Source organism: Centroberyx gerrardi, chromosome 8 (genome assembly GCF_048128805.1).
Source record: "Centroberyx gerrardi isolate f3 chromosome 8, fCenGer3.hap1.cur.20231027, whole genome shotgun sequence".
In the NCBI taxonomy this organism is placed as follows: Eukaryota; Metazoa; Chordata; class Actinopteri; order Beryciformes; family Berycidae; genus Centroberyx; species Centroberyx gerrardi.
The window spans coordinates 6,658,835-6,673,899 of NC_136004.1; the positions used below are offsets into that span (position 1 = coordinate 6,658,835).

At 38.9% G+C, this 15,065-nt stretch overlaps 2 protein-coding genes across 2 annotated transcripts in view; both read left to right on the forward strand.

The window, feature by feature from the left end:
* Positions 1-15,065, forward strand: part of vamp5 (vesicle-associated membrane protein 5) — a 198,088-nt gene that overhangs the window by 28,704 nt on the left and 154,319 nt on the right. The window lies entirely within an intron of this gene.
* Positions 1,098-15,018, forward strand: LOC139926829 (prominin-2-like). Its single transcript, XM_078285008.1, has 24 exons — positions 1,098-1,211; positions 1,840-2,088; positions 2,772-2,818; positions 4,701-4,909; positions 5,602-5,722; positions 6,274-6,337; positions 6,427-6,516; positions 7,028-7,212; positions 7,355-7,423; positions 7,702-7,765; positions 7,904-8,054; positions 8,787-8,945; positions 9,058-9,181; positions 9,626-9,720; positions 9,859-9,943; positions 10,171-10,317; positions 10,424-10,495; positions 11,239-11,328; positions 11,475-11,528; positions 11,710-11,790; positions 11,886-11,954; positions 12,733-12,822; positions 13,252-13,367; positions 13,969-15,018. The coding sequence occupies exons 2-24, from the start codon at positions 1,866-1,868 to the stop codon at positions 14,129-14,131; spliced, it is 2,568 nt and encodes an 855-aa protein (XP_078141134.1). The 5' UTR covers positions 1,098-1,211; positions 1,840-1,865; the 3' UTR covers positions 14,132-15,018.

Genomic DNA, 15,065 nt, shown 5'->3' on the forward strand with positions numbered 1-15,065 from the left:
CCAAACCAATGAAAAGTTTGATATGTTTCCAACGCAGCTCTCAGCTTTATGAATATCTATGTATTTCTTTGACATACTTAATAGTAACGTACTTCCTTAAAATACATAGAGTGACGTTTTAGCTAGGCCTACCTCATACATTCTTTGTTTCTGTGATAAGAAGGCTCCATTTATCAAAAAATACATTTCAAATATGCAGTACTTCAGAATATGTTTTAAGATATGTTTCAAAAATCTATAAAACTTTGTCCAAAAACGACGACATTCATTTGAAATGTTTTGGACAATGGAAATCATTTTCTTCGTATGTAGGCTACTGTTGACAACATATACCATACTGTTTTTGTATGTTTTGGAACCATATATCTATGCTTGTATGTGCAAAATGTATTTTTTTGGCCATATGGGAGTACATTATCATAGTTTAATAACAGAATATTTTGTTTATAAAATCAGTTTATTGCCTGTAGAGTAGTTGCAATGTACCTCGACTCAGCCTAATCCAAGGTATGGGTAAGTGTAAAATTAGTGTAAAAAATTGCCATGAAATTGAGTTCACAGGTGGCCATTGTCAAATGTATTTTTTTATTACAAATATATTAGTAAATTAATTCATGTAGGTTACAAAATGCTTTGCCAGTAAATGTATCTAATTCAAATTTTTTGAATTTTAAACTGGCAGCAGTTTTTTTTATATATTGTTTAGTGTCTATGATGTTTTGTGCATGTTTTCTGGTATTTTTCCTGCTTCAACGTGACAGCCAATCATGTTAGGCATGCAGTCATCAGTTACACCTGCACTTGTACACTGCTGTACATCTTTGTCATCATTGTTGATCCACATGATTAGCCATGCTTTTGTTTATCGGTGAAAAGTCCTGTCAGGCTGTATGTCACAGTACTGAGCTGTCTGCATAGTTTGTACAGTTTGACAATGCTTAGTCATGTCTGAGGAGTGGGATTTTTTTCCATTTTTAAAATTCTGTCCTTAAAATGATCTTGTTTCAGATTAGCCTACATGTTTCATAATTGTTCTGTCTTAGCATATGAGACAGATAAGAGCAGCTTGAATAACTGGTTCCTAACACCCCATCCAGGTATGCTTTTTAAGAGTCTGCTACATGCACATCTATCAGAATGACAGGCACAGTCAGGGAAGGAGAGGACAGTCTCCGGTCTGTAGAGGAGCATCCAGTGCTGTTCAACCAGAGGTAAGCTAAGACAATATTTGTTATGTTTTATTTGTATAGAGAGTACACTGGGTTCTTCAAGGGTTCTTTGGTTAGATTAGTGATTCTATATAAAACCATAATGACTTGTTAAAACAAAAACAAACAAAATCAAGTAAATCATGTTAAATATCCCATTGTGTTTCTTAAAAAGTTCATTTAATATGGCTGGTTTGGAGCATTTAATTTTGCATTTTTAAATGGTCCTTTACACCATAAAGGTGCTATGTGGAACCATATGAGCATGGTGCAGTAGAGAACCTTTCTAAAAGGGTTCTTTACAGCACCAAAAAGTGCTCTGCTGTGGTACAATGTTATAGTATATTATAGAATATTATAGTTCTACCATAGGAGATACAAACAAATATTTTCAGCTGCACATCATGATGTTGAATAAATACTAATAAAATATTATATAAAAAAAACGACTAAGAGTCCATTGAGGTCGCTCCAGAGAAGATAATTCGTTGTGATTGGTGCACTGGTATAATTATTATAATCTACTGTGTTAATAGTATTCAGATCCAAATTATGTCCCACTCATAACCATCACTAGCATCACTGAGTTGGCAGACTGTTCAATTTCATAGTGCTATAATTACATTTCCAGGGCTCTCAGCGGGGCCTGAGTGCATAATGCGGCTCCTGCTCGGCAGATTGCTCTGGGTTTCTGTGTTTCTACTCGGTGCTTCGGAGTTGGCTCAGTGCTGCCCCAGTGATGACGGTGGCGCCCGGCCCTTCGTCTCCTTCACCCGGCCCTCGGCCCGGCAGGTGCTGACGCCCGGGGACGGCCTGGGGCCCCTGTACAGCTTCGCCCGGGCCTTTCTCAAGGCGGTGCAGCCAAATCCTTTCCCTGAAGGCAAGTGGCAATGACTTACTCTTGGTCTCATGTCTTTTTTGACCCTGACTTGTCTCTGTCTCGTGTCTTTTTTGACCCTGACTTGTCTCGGTCTTGTACCTCAAACTTCTGTGCATCAGTTGGTCAATTCCTATATGCATTAGTTGGATGTTGAAGGGTAAATACAGAGCTCCTGCAAATCTACATCTCTGTTGATCCTTAAGAGACTCTTTAAGCCTTATTTGGAAAGACATACGGTATACACTGTTTATTCACTATTTTGGAATAGGAATAGGACTTGATTCCCTCTGGTCTCGGTCTTGACTTGGTCTTGACCCCCTTTGGACCTGGTCTTGGAATTGACTTGGACTCCACTAAGGCGGAGTTGACTGCAGCCTTGATAAGAGCTGTTTTCAGTATTGATCTACTGGCTTACTGGTTGTATCTGCTGGGAATGTATGTGAAATTCATAACAGATTTCTGGCCATTCCCCTCCGTCATTACTTTTTTATTCCATTCTATTCCAACGGTTATTTCTTAATTTCTCAATCAGTAGGAACAACAGGTATACAGTGTACTGGAGACACTAGGAAGATACAGGGGATATTGTTTTTTTTCCAATCATGAGAGAAGTTATCCTCTCATTATACAGACCACAATTATTCCAAAATAATGGAAATGTATTCTGTTTCTTTTTATTTCAGCTATTGTATCTAAAGCCTTGAAGAATGAACAGCAAGACATTCCTAAGGTATGCAAAATTGCCATGGTTGTTCCTTTGTGAGATATGTTATATATCGATATTCATACATACTGTATGTTACGGTGAAAAAAATCTATGTGTCATTCTTAATTGTCTTTGACAAGGCGTGAACTAAAGTGATTTTTTTGACCGTTTCCTTTTTGGAAACAATGACTTGAGTGATGGATGAATCATTGCAATCATCTCTATCATTATCATCTCTGTGGATCATTTCCTTGTCACTTGTCACCTTGTCACTCTGGTTCTTATGCAACTGATCAATGTACACAATGTATTATACACACCATACAGTGTATTGACACAATATTGGACAACACAGATTATTATTCATCTACAGGAACCTATAGTGCTTATTTGGGCCAATTAATGCTCTGCTTTGAGGATGGTGAACCTATAAATGTATAGATAAACCAAAAATCTTGTTGTTTGTTGTTATGTCAGATGTTAAGTGCTAATTCCTAGCAGATTGGAGCCAAATACTATCTTTACATACTTTTACGGTTTGTTTTTTGAGCCTACTTGGGGATGGGGGTCAATATCTTGCATATGACAAAACAATGAGCCAGAAAGCTTAAACAATCACAGCAATATATTTGAAAGTCAACGGAGAACCCTTATCTGTGATTAACAACTCATCTGAGTTGTGATGTCAATTCCCTGTAACGTGAAAATCCCTGATGCTGCAAATCTCACCCATCTGGTACTCCAAGCAGGTTGAAACAAACATCAATTTAGTACTTGGTCTGAAGTCTTTCAGTGTGCAGTGTGCACAGCTTACGGTAAACACTAGCAAGTCTAATAAGTAAGTACTGTTTGATCCAGGTCTCATTCATAGCTCTTCTTTGGCAGTTGGTGCAAGTTACAGTTATAGATATACTGTGTATACTGTAGTAACACTACATAGCGTGCAGAGGGCGACCTTGTGGATTCACAGCTCATGGAATGCATACTATCCAGATAATAATATAATGATCATATATTTGTCAAGCACTTTTCAAAACAAAGTTAAAACTACAATATGCAACTCCTCACCTTGAGGCAGGAAGTGTATTGTTAGTCCCGCCCTCCTCCCCCTCAGTTGGTCAAGTTCCCACCCCAACACTTGTCACTCATCTTGATGAGCTGTCGTCTACCTGAGACTGAGGTAACCAGCCTCCACAGGTGTTGAAGAAGCAGACGCTGAACGCAGACAATCTTCAGCAAAAAATGGTTTTCAATGGGTCTTGTCTGCTGCATGTTTAGCTTCGCTGTACTTTTGCTTCTTCCTGCTTTCTTCCATTGTTGTTGTGTTGTGGCCACGCCCATACAACATGCCCACAGCAAATGGTCCACACCCCAAAACGTCCCCAACATCACTGACAAGCCAATTTCATGTAAACAGGGAGATTTAGGCATGTACACACAGGGACACAGACAGACAGACTGATGATGTATAATATATCGTATACATTTATTGTTATGTTAATGTAAAAAAAATAGCAGTTTTAATAAAGTGCTATGAGGAAACTAACAAATCAACAATACTTAAGACAGCTGATAGATTAAATAAGTCAAAAAATAAGTTGGGTTAGGGTTTATTACCTTTGTTATCACCCCCTCTAAATATCATATATATTGAAATATCGAAATATAATTAATAATATAATTAATCATCCAAAATCCCTATCCCACCACCATCTTCTGATTAATTTTCTTCATAACTAGATGTCGTCCTCTCCTGTTGATGCAGTTCAGTATCACACAGCTAGCAAAATGGCAGAAAAGTTCACTTTGTCTGGGTGGAAGTGTTTATCAAGATAGTGGGAGGGGAAACTTGAGTGTATATGGAGTATGCGTGGTCACAATGTACATCTGTGTTCTGTGTGAACAGCTGGTGCAGTACGAGGCAGGATACCTGGTGTGTCTGATCCTGGCTGTGCTCTACTTGCTGTTCATGCCAATAGCTGTTGGAGTTTTGCTCCGGCAGTATTTTCACAGCAGAGCGGTGCGTATCACCAGCCCCTCATCGACGCCACCATCGCGTTACTATAAGGACATCGCAGTGTCAGGATGCCTCATTCTCATCACACTGCTGCTCCTGTAAGGCATTCACTTCACTTCACTTCACTTCATTTACTGTGTTGGCATGACTGTTTATCAGAAACAATATTGCCAAAGCAGTATATAAAATGTAAATGATCAAAAAACAACAACAAAAGTTTATACATTCAAACCATAATGAGATGATAAATTATTTGGTGTGGAAAAAATATGCTAATGCAAAATTACAAATATCTATAATCATGTAAAACAGTTCAGAAATTCAGAACATGTTTTACAAGCTTTACAAGCCTGTAAGAGCGTAGTAGACAGTGTGTGTGTGTGTGTGTGTGTCTGTGTGTGTGTGTGTGTGTCTGTCTGTTTCAGTATGTTTCTGATGTTTTTCTCCCTTTATTTCTCTCTGTCGCTCTTTCTTTTCATTACTCAATATTTAGTCCCAGATGATTGTATCCTCTGTTGTCATTTTGTAAGCAAATGTATTTTGTTAGCTGCTAAGATCAATAATGTTTTGTGATGGTTTTTACTTTTAGTCCAGCAAAAATTTTCTACGAAAGGGTCTTTTTTTTTTTTTTTAATGATTGTTGCCTCATTTTGGTCGTCACTTGTAGAAATGATCAGGCACTGAAATATTAGAGGATAGAAATGTCCTCTCTTGCTCTGTGCTGCTGATATCTAGTTGTCATTCTTCATTCCTTCATTCCTTCCTTCATTCATTCATATGGGTGTTGCAGGATCGGGGTGATTCTGGCTTTCACCACCAACAGCAGAACCAGAGCCAACATGTCACCCAGCCTCCAGCATCTAGACACCAACGTCGGGATCGTGGAGGACAGTCTAGGATCCGTCCCTCAGGTCTGACACAACAAAACACCTCCCGCACCTCCAACACCTCCACCTCTTCATTACGCTAAGCAATATGCTTGGTTTATTTTTATTTTTCATACTCACAGGTCACATACATTTTTCAGAAAAGCTCAGAACAATTCATTGCTATTCAGTTTATATGATAGTGTGTGTGTGTGTGTGTGTGAATTGTGTGTGTGTGTGTGTGTGTGTGTGTGTGTGTGTGTGTGTGTGTGTCAGGGTGTGTGCTTGTGGTATGCTTAATGAGTGTGTGAATGGCTTTTGAGTATGACTGAATGCTGATTACTCATATACATATAATATTAATGCAGTAAGTGCTGTATATGTCAGTTTTTAATCACACTTGACCTACTGAATTCCCCTCAAGGGACAATTTAATTTTCCTTGTTCATAACCTTCCATAAATAACAGCGATCTACCATCACTGGCCATGTAATGTGACTATAAGCTTCACTGTGTCTTATGAGGGAAATTGGATACTTAACTTTATGGATACAGGCCCTGTAGTAGTGATGTCACTTGTTTTACTGTCTTTGCAGAAAATGGAAGCCATCGTGGAACAGTACAACATTCCCAAATCAGAAATCTCAAAAACAATCCATGGTGAGGGTGATTGGTTCATTTATTTCTGATATTTTATCAACATTTATGTTTTGATATATTAAATAATCTACATTATTTTGCACTTTCAGAGGCTGATGATGCCATCAGTGCGACAATAGTCACGTCTTTCAGCGGTGATGTCCAGAAGGCTCTGATGGATTTGTCCTCTGCTGTTAAAGGTGTGTTAAGTTGCAGAACAGGACCTCACTGATGTGGCTGACATGCTTCGTTGGACACATACAACACGTGCTGTTATGTCATGTGCACCAATCTCAGGTGTCTTATGGGTGTGGTTGCTTTCTCTCTGGCGTGCTTTTAGCTGCTATGTATATATAATCAGATAGAGCTTCAAATAAGCCACACAACAAAGCAAAAATGTCACAACGGAATGGTGTTTACCCAGTAGACACTGACATCTGACCAGCATCAAGACATTGTGTAGTATAAAATAACTCAATGGATTCTCTCATGGGATGGTTAGTGGTTTCTTTGAATCTCTGAACATTTGCACTCTTAAAACGGATGTGTCTTTTTGTCATAGTCAGTAGTTTCAAACTGATGTAAGCTGTATGAAGATCGGGTCTTTTAAGGAAAAAACAAGATATATTCATGCTTTTCTGAAAATATAATGATTCTTCTATATTGGTGGTTGCAAGTGTACAGTCTCTGTGTCTCTCTGTAACCCCACAGATGCTATTGGAACCACTGATAACCTGAATACAATTGAGACAACAAGATCGTCCATGCAGAGCAGACACAGCGTCCTGCAGGTAGCCCTGCGCCAGCTACAGACTCGACTGGACAATCTAAAGAACTGTCCCGGCTGTGATGTTCCTGACTCCACTAACCTGGAGACCGATGCTGACTATACACTGGTATTCCATTCGATTTGTTCTGGGCAAAAAACACATGTTAAAGCCTCCACACACAGACATATTTTAATCTAATTAGTACAGAATCATAGTCAGTCATTGAGCATCACCTTACCTGAATCAAAATTTTGGTTTGTCATTTCAGATCCCAAGTGTTCAGGACAAACTGGATTCAATGCCCCCCAGAAGTGAGCTTGAAGGCCTTGTTGAACAAGTAAGCATGATTAGTAATGAAGCAGTAACCCCTACTGAAGTGTAATAGAGATGCTGATGAGAAAAAACACAAGATAAGATGAAACTTTAATGATCCTGAGGGGAAATGGAATCGTTACAGCCGGACATACGTAGATTCTTGCTGATCCAGGGTTTGTAATTGATGAGTAATGAGTTATTGTAGCCAGAGGAGGTGTATGTGATTTTTGACCCCAAAATTCATGTAATCATGATCAAATCAAATCCGGCTTATTTGCTGCTTGATAATATTTGCTTCAGGGTAACTCCACCTTCCGGGGTATTCCTCAGTTTTACTCTGACCAAATCGCACCGACTACAGCAGGTGAGATGGACAATCATTGTACACTTTCTAAAGTGCTACACAGAAGTGTTTCCTCCCTTTTCTGTTTTCTTCTTTCTGTTTCTCTGCCTCTTTCTGTCTTTGTGAGCTTATGTGTGTTATGTGACTGTCTTCCACCAGCTCTCATATTGGAGCTGAATAAGACCCAGAAATCATTGATGAACACCAGTCAGAGTTTTCCCTCCCTGCAATCTTTCACTGAGTTTGTATCCCAGCTGAGAACCTCCGTCCGGCGCTTTGAAGGACCGATAGACTACTACGATTACATCAGGTAGCTTTGGTACTATCACATCCCTCCTATAAAGCCAGATATACACATTAGTGTAGCTCAACACTTGCCTAGTGTGGCGGTGGCCTAGAAGGTTGTTTTGCTTGGCCAGCTCTCAGGTGTGAATGTTGGGGCATCAGTTCACTAAACCCTAAGCTTTGGCAAAGTCCCTGCATCTAACACAGTCTCACAAATTTTATGAAATGAGCACGAACTCTGAAACGCAGATTACATGTTGTGGACACAAATAATGTGAAGACTATGTTCCTCTACCATGAAAAGATTATGTGACAATAGCACAAACTGAACATGGCATTTTCACATATTCTTCATATGAAAAGGTTAGCTAACGATTAAGTTAAGGCAAGTAAAACAACTTTGGTTAAGGTTAAGGTTAAGGTTAGGCAACTTGAACAATTTGGTTAAGGTTAGGGTGAGGTTTGATCTGAGGTGTGCACCTTCATACACAACAGTAGTCTCATGTGATTGATAAGAGATCAGTGATGAGCTGTTTGATTATACAGGCAACTCTGACAACATCTGTCCTCTAACATATGAATGCATGTTTATCTGTACACACATCAGCCTGGTAGCCGGCCCCTAGCCTAGATGTTTTTTAAATGATCTGCATCTAAATTCCAAACTCCAACCGGTATGGGTGGTAGGAAATGTGATGTTAAGTTAAATGTGATGTCTTTGTCTTATTGGCAGTGTGTCCTCTGGCTCCCTCTATAGGTGGGCGATAGCAGTTACACTCTGCTTTGTGATGCTGGTGATAGTGCTGCTGATGGTGGCTGCTCTGTCCATGGGACTGCCTGTGCTTTTCAACCCAACTATATACTGCTCTTTCCCAAATGCAAGACTGGAACGGACAGCGCTCAGCCTATTCCAAGCGTAAGTAGTTCAACCCCAACATGGTGCTTTTCTGTTCTGATTGACAGATGAGTGATGAATCCAACATCAGTCCCTGAGTCTCTTTTTTTTTTTTGTTAATTTCCGTCCACAGTTCTATGATTTTGAGCTGTGCCTTCTCTTGGCTTTTCATCATCTTGGTCTTTGTCACTCTGTTCTTCGGGGGAAATGCGTACACCTTGGGTTGCCAGAGTTTCACCAGTGGCCGACTTTTTACAGTAAGGACTCAGCTCAAATGAAATTTTGATTCTAATAGTTGTCCATAGTTCGCTGAGTTATATTTGTTGTGCCTCTCTGGTGATAAGAAACAATGAGTGAGTGAGTAAATGAATGTAAAAATGAATAAACAAACAAGCAAACAGACAAACAAATAAATAAATAAATAAAGATATACATACTTTGATACATGCACACATACACATATGCATACTATACATACATAAAACTAATGGTTTACTGCACACTAAATCAGTCATAGACAGACTTGTTTCAACTTATTATCTGCATAGATTTACTTTACTTGAATTACAAAAAATCACAAAGGTAAATAAGTGCAACAAGTCAGTCTACGAGTGATCAAGTGTGCAGCAAATCTACAGTTTTTTATGAAAGAACTGGACGAACTGGTGTTTTCCAATAACATGATGGCTTGTCCTACACAGTTCCTCGACCAGCAGGAGACCCTTTTCACCAGTGTCAATGTCAGTCAAGGAAATGACACCGCACAAATTCACCCCAGCATGTCAACCGTCTACCAGTAAGTCCTCCATTACTGTACTAATAACAAGATATTCCCACCACAAATGATTCCCAGCAGCACGCTCAAGCAGTGTCATTCATCAATATTGTGTCTCAGACGCTCTGTTTCTGCACCGTCACTCTTTCTTTTGTCCAGAGGCTGTATGAGAGGAAGCTCCATGTTCCACAGCATGAACATGAATCAGCAGTTTGACCTAGAAGACTTCCTCAATTCCACCAAGGTGTGGGTCTAATTGTTATATTTATAAACATTAAATATATTTGCATAGCACTTTTTAAAACATAAGTTACAAACTGCTATAACAGTCAAATAAAAGCAAACATTGATCTCATCAAATAAATTGAAAAAAGTAAAAACAAGATGGCACCAGAATAATAATGTTTTCATAGTGCATATGAATATGAACTGTACACTGACTGTTGCTAAGAACCTGTGCGTCCATTCTAGTACCTGGAAGGCTTCAATGAGACAGCTGGAAACATGAGGGTTGACATCAACGACCTGAAGCTGCTGTCTGATGAAGACAGACAAGGCCTGCTGGACTTCAGAAGTCTCGACTTGGAAAGCTACAACTATGACATGATGCTGCTGCTGGTATAAAGACGCACACCTCTCCCTCCTTGCCTCTTTTGATGTGTGTGTGAGAGTCTTGTTTCCTTATAATAATCAAGGATTTGCATTTCACTCTTTCCCTTCCCAGCTCAGCAAGCCAGTGGTGAAGCGAAATCTTTCTGCTTTGGCCGAAGAACTGGATGAGAAGGCAGAGCTGCCTGTAAGTGTTTGCCTGACAGAGTCGCTAAAGAAATACACCAAGGTTTTGGGAGATTGTCCCGCTGGTCAACTTTAAGTGATGAGAACATAAACACCAAAATCATCCATGTGGCCCTGGTAGATCATTGGCTCTGGTGCTCAATGCTAACACTTTAGCATACACTATGTTGAGTGATAGTAGCTACTAGCATTAGCTAAAAATGAGAAAACGAGAACTTTACAGCTCTAAAGCTGAATGGTAAGTAATCCTAAATGATATGCAGCTAAGTCTGGTAGTTTTGTGTAGGAGGTTGATAACATTTAAATAAAATATGATTAAAAAAAAATAACATAAAAAAATCCTTTTGACCTACCAGGAACTACTTTATACTTCATATGGCGGTGGGCAATGGGAGACTGTCTGCAGCTAAAAATCACTGCACAGCGGATGAATACATGACTGTTCACCTGAAAAATAATCCTGGCTACATCAACTGTACTGAGTTAGTTTATTTTTGAAATGTATAAATCTATAGGTTATATAATAAAAACTAAAAACTTTTTATTATCAAGAGGTCAATCTTCTTCTAGTTAGCGCTCTCAGTCAACATACTGTATGCTAAGTGTTAGCATGGAACACCGGAGCCAATGATCTATCCTCACTTAACAGGTCAGTTTCCCAAAACTTGGTGTATTCCTTTAAAATAAAATTACAAATCCTGTGAACAGTAAAGTCATTTACAGCATTTGCATCTATTCTGGCAGGAGAACACTGCGATTAAGGCCGACTTACAGGAAGAAGCAGCAAAAACCAGATATCTGCACAACCTTGTGAAACAGCAGAGAGCAGATGCAGTATGTTCCTCACGTCAAGTCCAATTTACATGCAAAGACATAAACTTTAATACTGAGACCGAGTTTCTGATTCTCTCATGTGGATTTGATCTTTATAATGTCAAAATGTTGACTTTGCCTGTCTGCCTGTCTTTTGATCACTTCAGGCCAACATGACTGCAAGTGTCAAGGCCTTGAGGGACATAAGCCGAACTTACAAGGTACATTACAAACAATCTGCTTACACATTTCTGTTGCCTGTCTCTCTGTCTTTTGTGTGTGTGAGAATGTGTGCATGCGTGTGTGTGTGTGTCTGTACAAGAATGGGTGTGTATATATCAAAGACAATCACTTGAATGAAGTCATGTGTTTGTTGGAAACTCATTTCTTTCACGCCTGCAGGCTAATGTTGACAAAACGCTGAATGGTTTCAGCCAAACTGAAGCTGCCATGCAGGCTCAGGTTCCATACATTGTGGCAAACGTAAGAAAAAGATTCTTTATTGTAAACATTAATCATCAATTCAAGAATTTGAATCATTGTCCTGGAGAAATAGCTCATGTCTCAGCCTCTCCCAGGTCTCCCAGTGTACCTTGGAGAAAGCAGAGCAATGCCTGCTGCGCTACCTGGACTGGGTCCGTCATGCGGTAGGTGAAGTGTAGCCATACAGACCACAACACAATCATTCAGACTGTAACGCTAATTTGTACAATAAAGAAAACTGTTGAAAGAGGATTTGTAATGGATTCTAGTCACACACGCTACACTCCAAAAATGTTACCATTAATTAACAAGGTGTTTAGTCTCATATTCAGTCTTAAAATCTTATTCTAATAAGACAAGTGAAAACTGAGGCAGATTTCTCCACTGGGATCAAGATTCAAGAAAATCCTTGAAACCAGTTAATTTGCATGGAAACAAATGAAATTATCTCATCCCATTGGCAAATTTTTTTGTACTTGTTTTAAGAAAAAATACATTTTAAGACTCAATACTAGGTTTAATGAATTGCTAAGATGGACATTTTTTTTCAGTGTAAAACATTAGCAGTTTTTTGCAGGGTTATGGCTTCAGATCCAGCTCTTAACCTGGGTCGCTTCTCATCTTTCATCTATTCTGTCACTTTCCACCGTGTAGTATCCAGTCAAGCCTCATTTACTGCATATAAAAGTCACTGAATAGTTTGCTCCAATAAACTGAGACTATCCCATCCTGTCATTGGCATTGCGTACTCCAAAGAGCTCGTACAAATAGGGAAGGTTTTTGAGATAAATGTCTTCTACTATGTCATGCCAGTAGTAGTAGTAGTGCTTAAATAGACTTCCACAGTGATAAATGTAAATGTAAATGGTGTGGATGACTTCAAGTGGATTAATACTGCTTCTGAAAGTTCCTATGTATGCTTTTCTCTATTCTTGTTTGTAGATCTTGGATGAGATTATGGGTTGCCATTGGCTTGTAAGATCTGTGGAAAATGTGTACACTGCAATATGCCTAAATGTGATCGACCCATGGGTGAGTGAGATATCTTCATTACATGATTTACATTGTAGGGATTTCGCTGATTTGCAATGGGCACAACAGTAGAATAAGCTTCAGTTTCTACTCAATATCATCGATATTACAAGTAGCAAATTGTGAAAGTGCAAGGGTCAAAGCCACTGCAGCCTGGCAATAGCTTTAACCAAATATTTTTGTGTTCCTAGAATGATTATCTGATATAAGAGCGCAGCCTACTGGGTAAAGAAATAATAAAAGGTAGAAAGGATCATATTAGAGCAAATAGAGGAGAATATGGGAGAGGGGGATGTGACTCACAGTGGGAGAATCTTCAATTTTAAAATACCCTGCGATGCTAATGGATTATTTGTCTATCAGGGGTTATAAATATGGCTGAGACTAGGTCAGCAGCACCTTACTGAGTGTGTCTCCGTCTCTGTGCAGAATGCCTTCTGGCTGTGTTTGGGGTGGTGCTGTGCGTTTCTGGTTCCTGAAATACTCCTCAGCATCTACGTAGTGAGACGTGTGAGACCAAACCCACCCACGCTAACTTTCATCGGGTAAGAGCAACTTTCACGGCAACGGATCAATGGAATTTGACAAAAAAAAAAAGTCATTCCTGTTTGGTCCAAGGGCAAAGCTCATCCTGAATTAAGACTGAACACACTGGAAGATGTTCTTTTACTGTCTTTTATCTTTCAACATTTTAATCAGGGATGTAGTGGAGGGTAAACCCACCTACACTTAGTTTCACCATCTTTCAAATTGCAGAATAGAGTTTTTTCGCCTTTTTAGGCTGACATAAATCTACATAGTCCATAGTAAACATCACAGTAAGTATTATAGAACTAATGTAAGTTATATGATAATGGAGTATTTTAAGGGGAAAAACAAAACAAAACAGAAGAAATGCTTTACTGAGTTTTTATCAAGCTGATATAAATCTTTATGATATAAATGCATAATGTGCATTGTGGTAAGTTCTATTAGATTGCTGTTGTTAAAAACATAAATTCATCCAATTTTGAAAATATGTTTTATGTGTATAATTGTGGTGGCTGACCTTGCGGCGATCAACAACTGGAGTCCACGGTTAACTGAACTTTTTAATTTACCACCACATCACTGACCGTGACCATATGCTATTGTGTTTTATTGCAGGAAAGACCCGTTCATCGTGGCTGTTTCTCACCCAGAGAAGAAGAAGCACATGGAGGAAAACCCCACAGAGAAAACCAAGTCCAACATCTATATGACTTTAGAGGAGCTGCACAATATGAACGCCAAAGATGTAAAAATGAAAGGCCAATCTGAGGACACCTAGAAAACACTCAAAATGCACAAGTACAGAGAGTCAACAGATGTGTATTAAACTGTAGACCCAAGTTTGCTAAGATTTTATCATAGATTCTCTGTTGGCTGTTTTCTGCAGTTTGTCAAGATTAAGTTAAGCACTTCTTTTTTCTTGTAATAGTTTTGACTAATGAACCAAATGATGTTGCTACTGGATATTGTAGAGCAAGTAAAAGCCACCCATTTGATGAGATTATGTCTCAAGGCACACACACACATACACACACACACACACACACACAAATGAGAAGATTATTGTTGTTAGATATGGCTTAGAAAATAATTACATAAGTGATTGCATTTATATTTGGGAAGAGAGAAACCCATGATCAGTAGTCATTGTTACACATTCTGTGATTCTGTTAATGTCTAGCCAGTTCAAAAAAAATCCTGAAATTGAAAATGTCCTCATTATGCTGGGGAACACCCTGGAGGCAGGGGCCCACATTCACAAAAACCTGAATGTATGGCAAAGTTCCTGCATCTCATATCTGATATTTAGCACCAAAACTTCATAAAACACTTATATCCACTACATTTCTGTGGACAAAGTGGAGCAATGACTGATGACTGACAGGATATTATTATTCATGAATGCTTTTTTTAGATATAGCTTCCAAATAAATTTCTGGTGATTTTTGCTTCATCTTTGCTCTTGATTATAATAATAAAAACTACAAGATTAATTTAGGACTCACTTCAGGTCCAGGAGGCGCCACCCTGCCAGCCAAGTGACAGCATATTTTCAGCCTGTATAAAGTTCATTAAACCAACATTAAAGTCAGTAGTGGCTTTTTATGGAAAATACGGTTTGGTGTCAGATGAACAATTCTAAATAAAGTGTTGCTCTGATTGAAACTGAGACTGAGAAGGATGAGATACTATGAGATGCGATGGAAAAGATC

Coding starts and splice junctions, on each gene's coding strand:
- LOC139926829 (XM_078285008.1), top strand. CDS start 1,866: ATGCGGCTCCTGCTCGGCAGATTGCTCTGGGTTTCTGTGTTTCTACTC. Junction 2,819..4,700: donor AACAGCAAGACATTCCTAAG/GTATGCAAAATT, acceptor CTGTGTGAACAG/CTGGTGCAGTACGAGGCAGG. Junction 6,338..6,426: donor AATCTCAAAAACAATCCATG/GTGAGGGTGATT, acceptor TTGCACTTTCAG/AGGCTGATGATGCCATCAGT.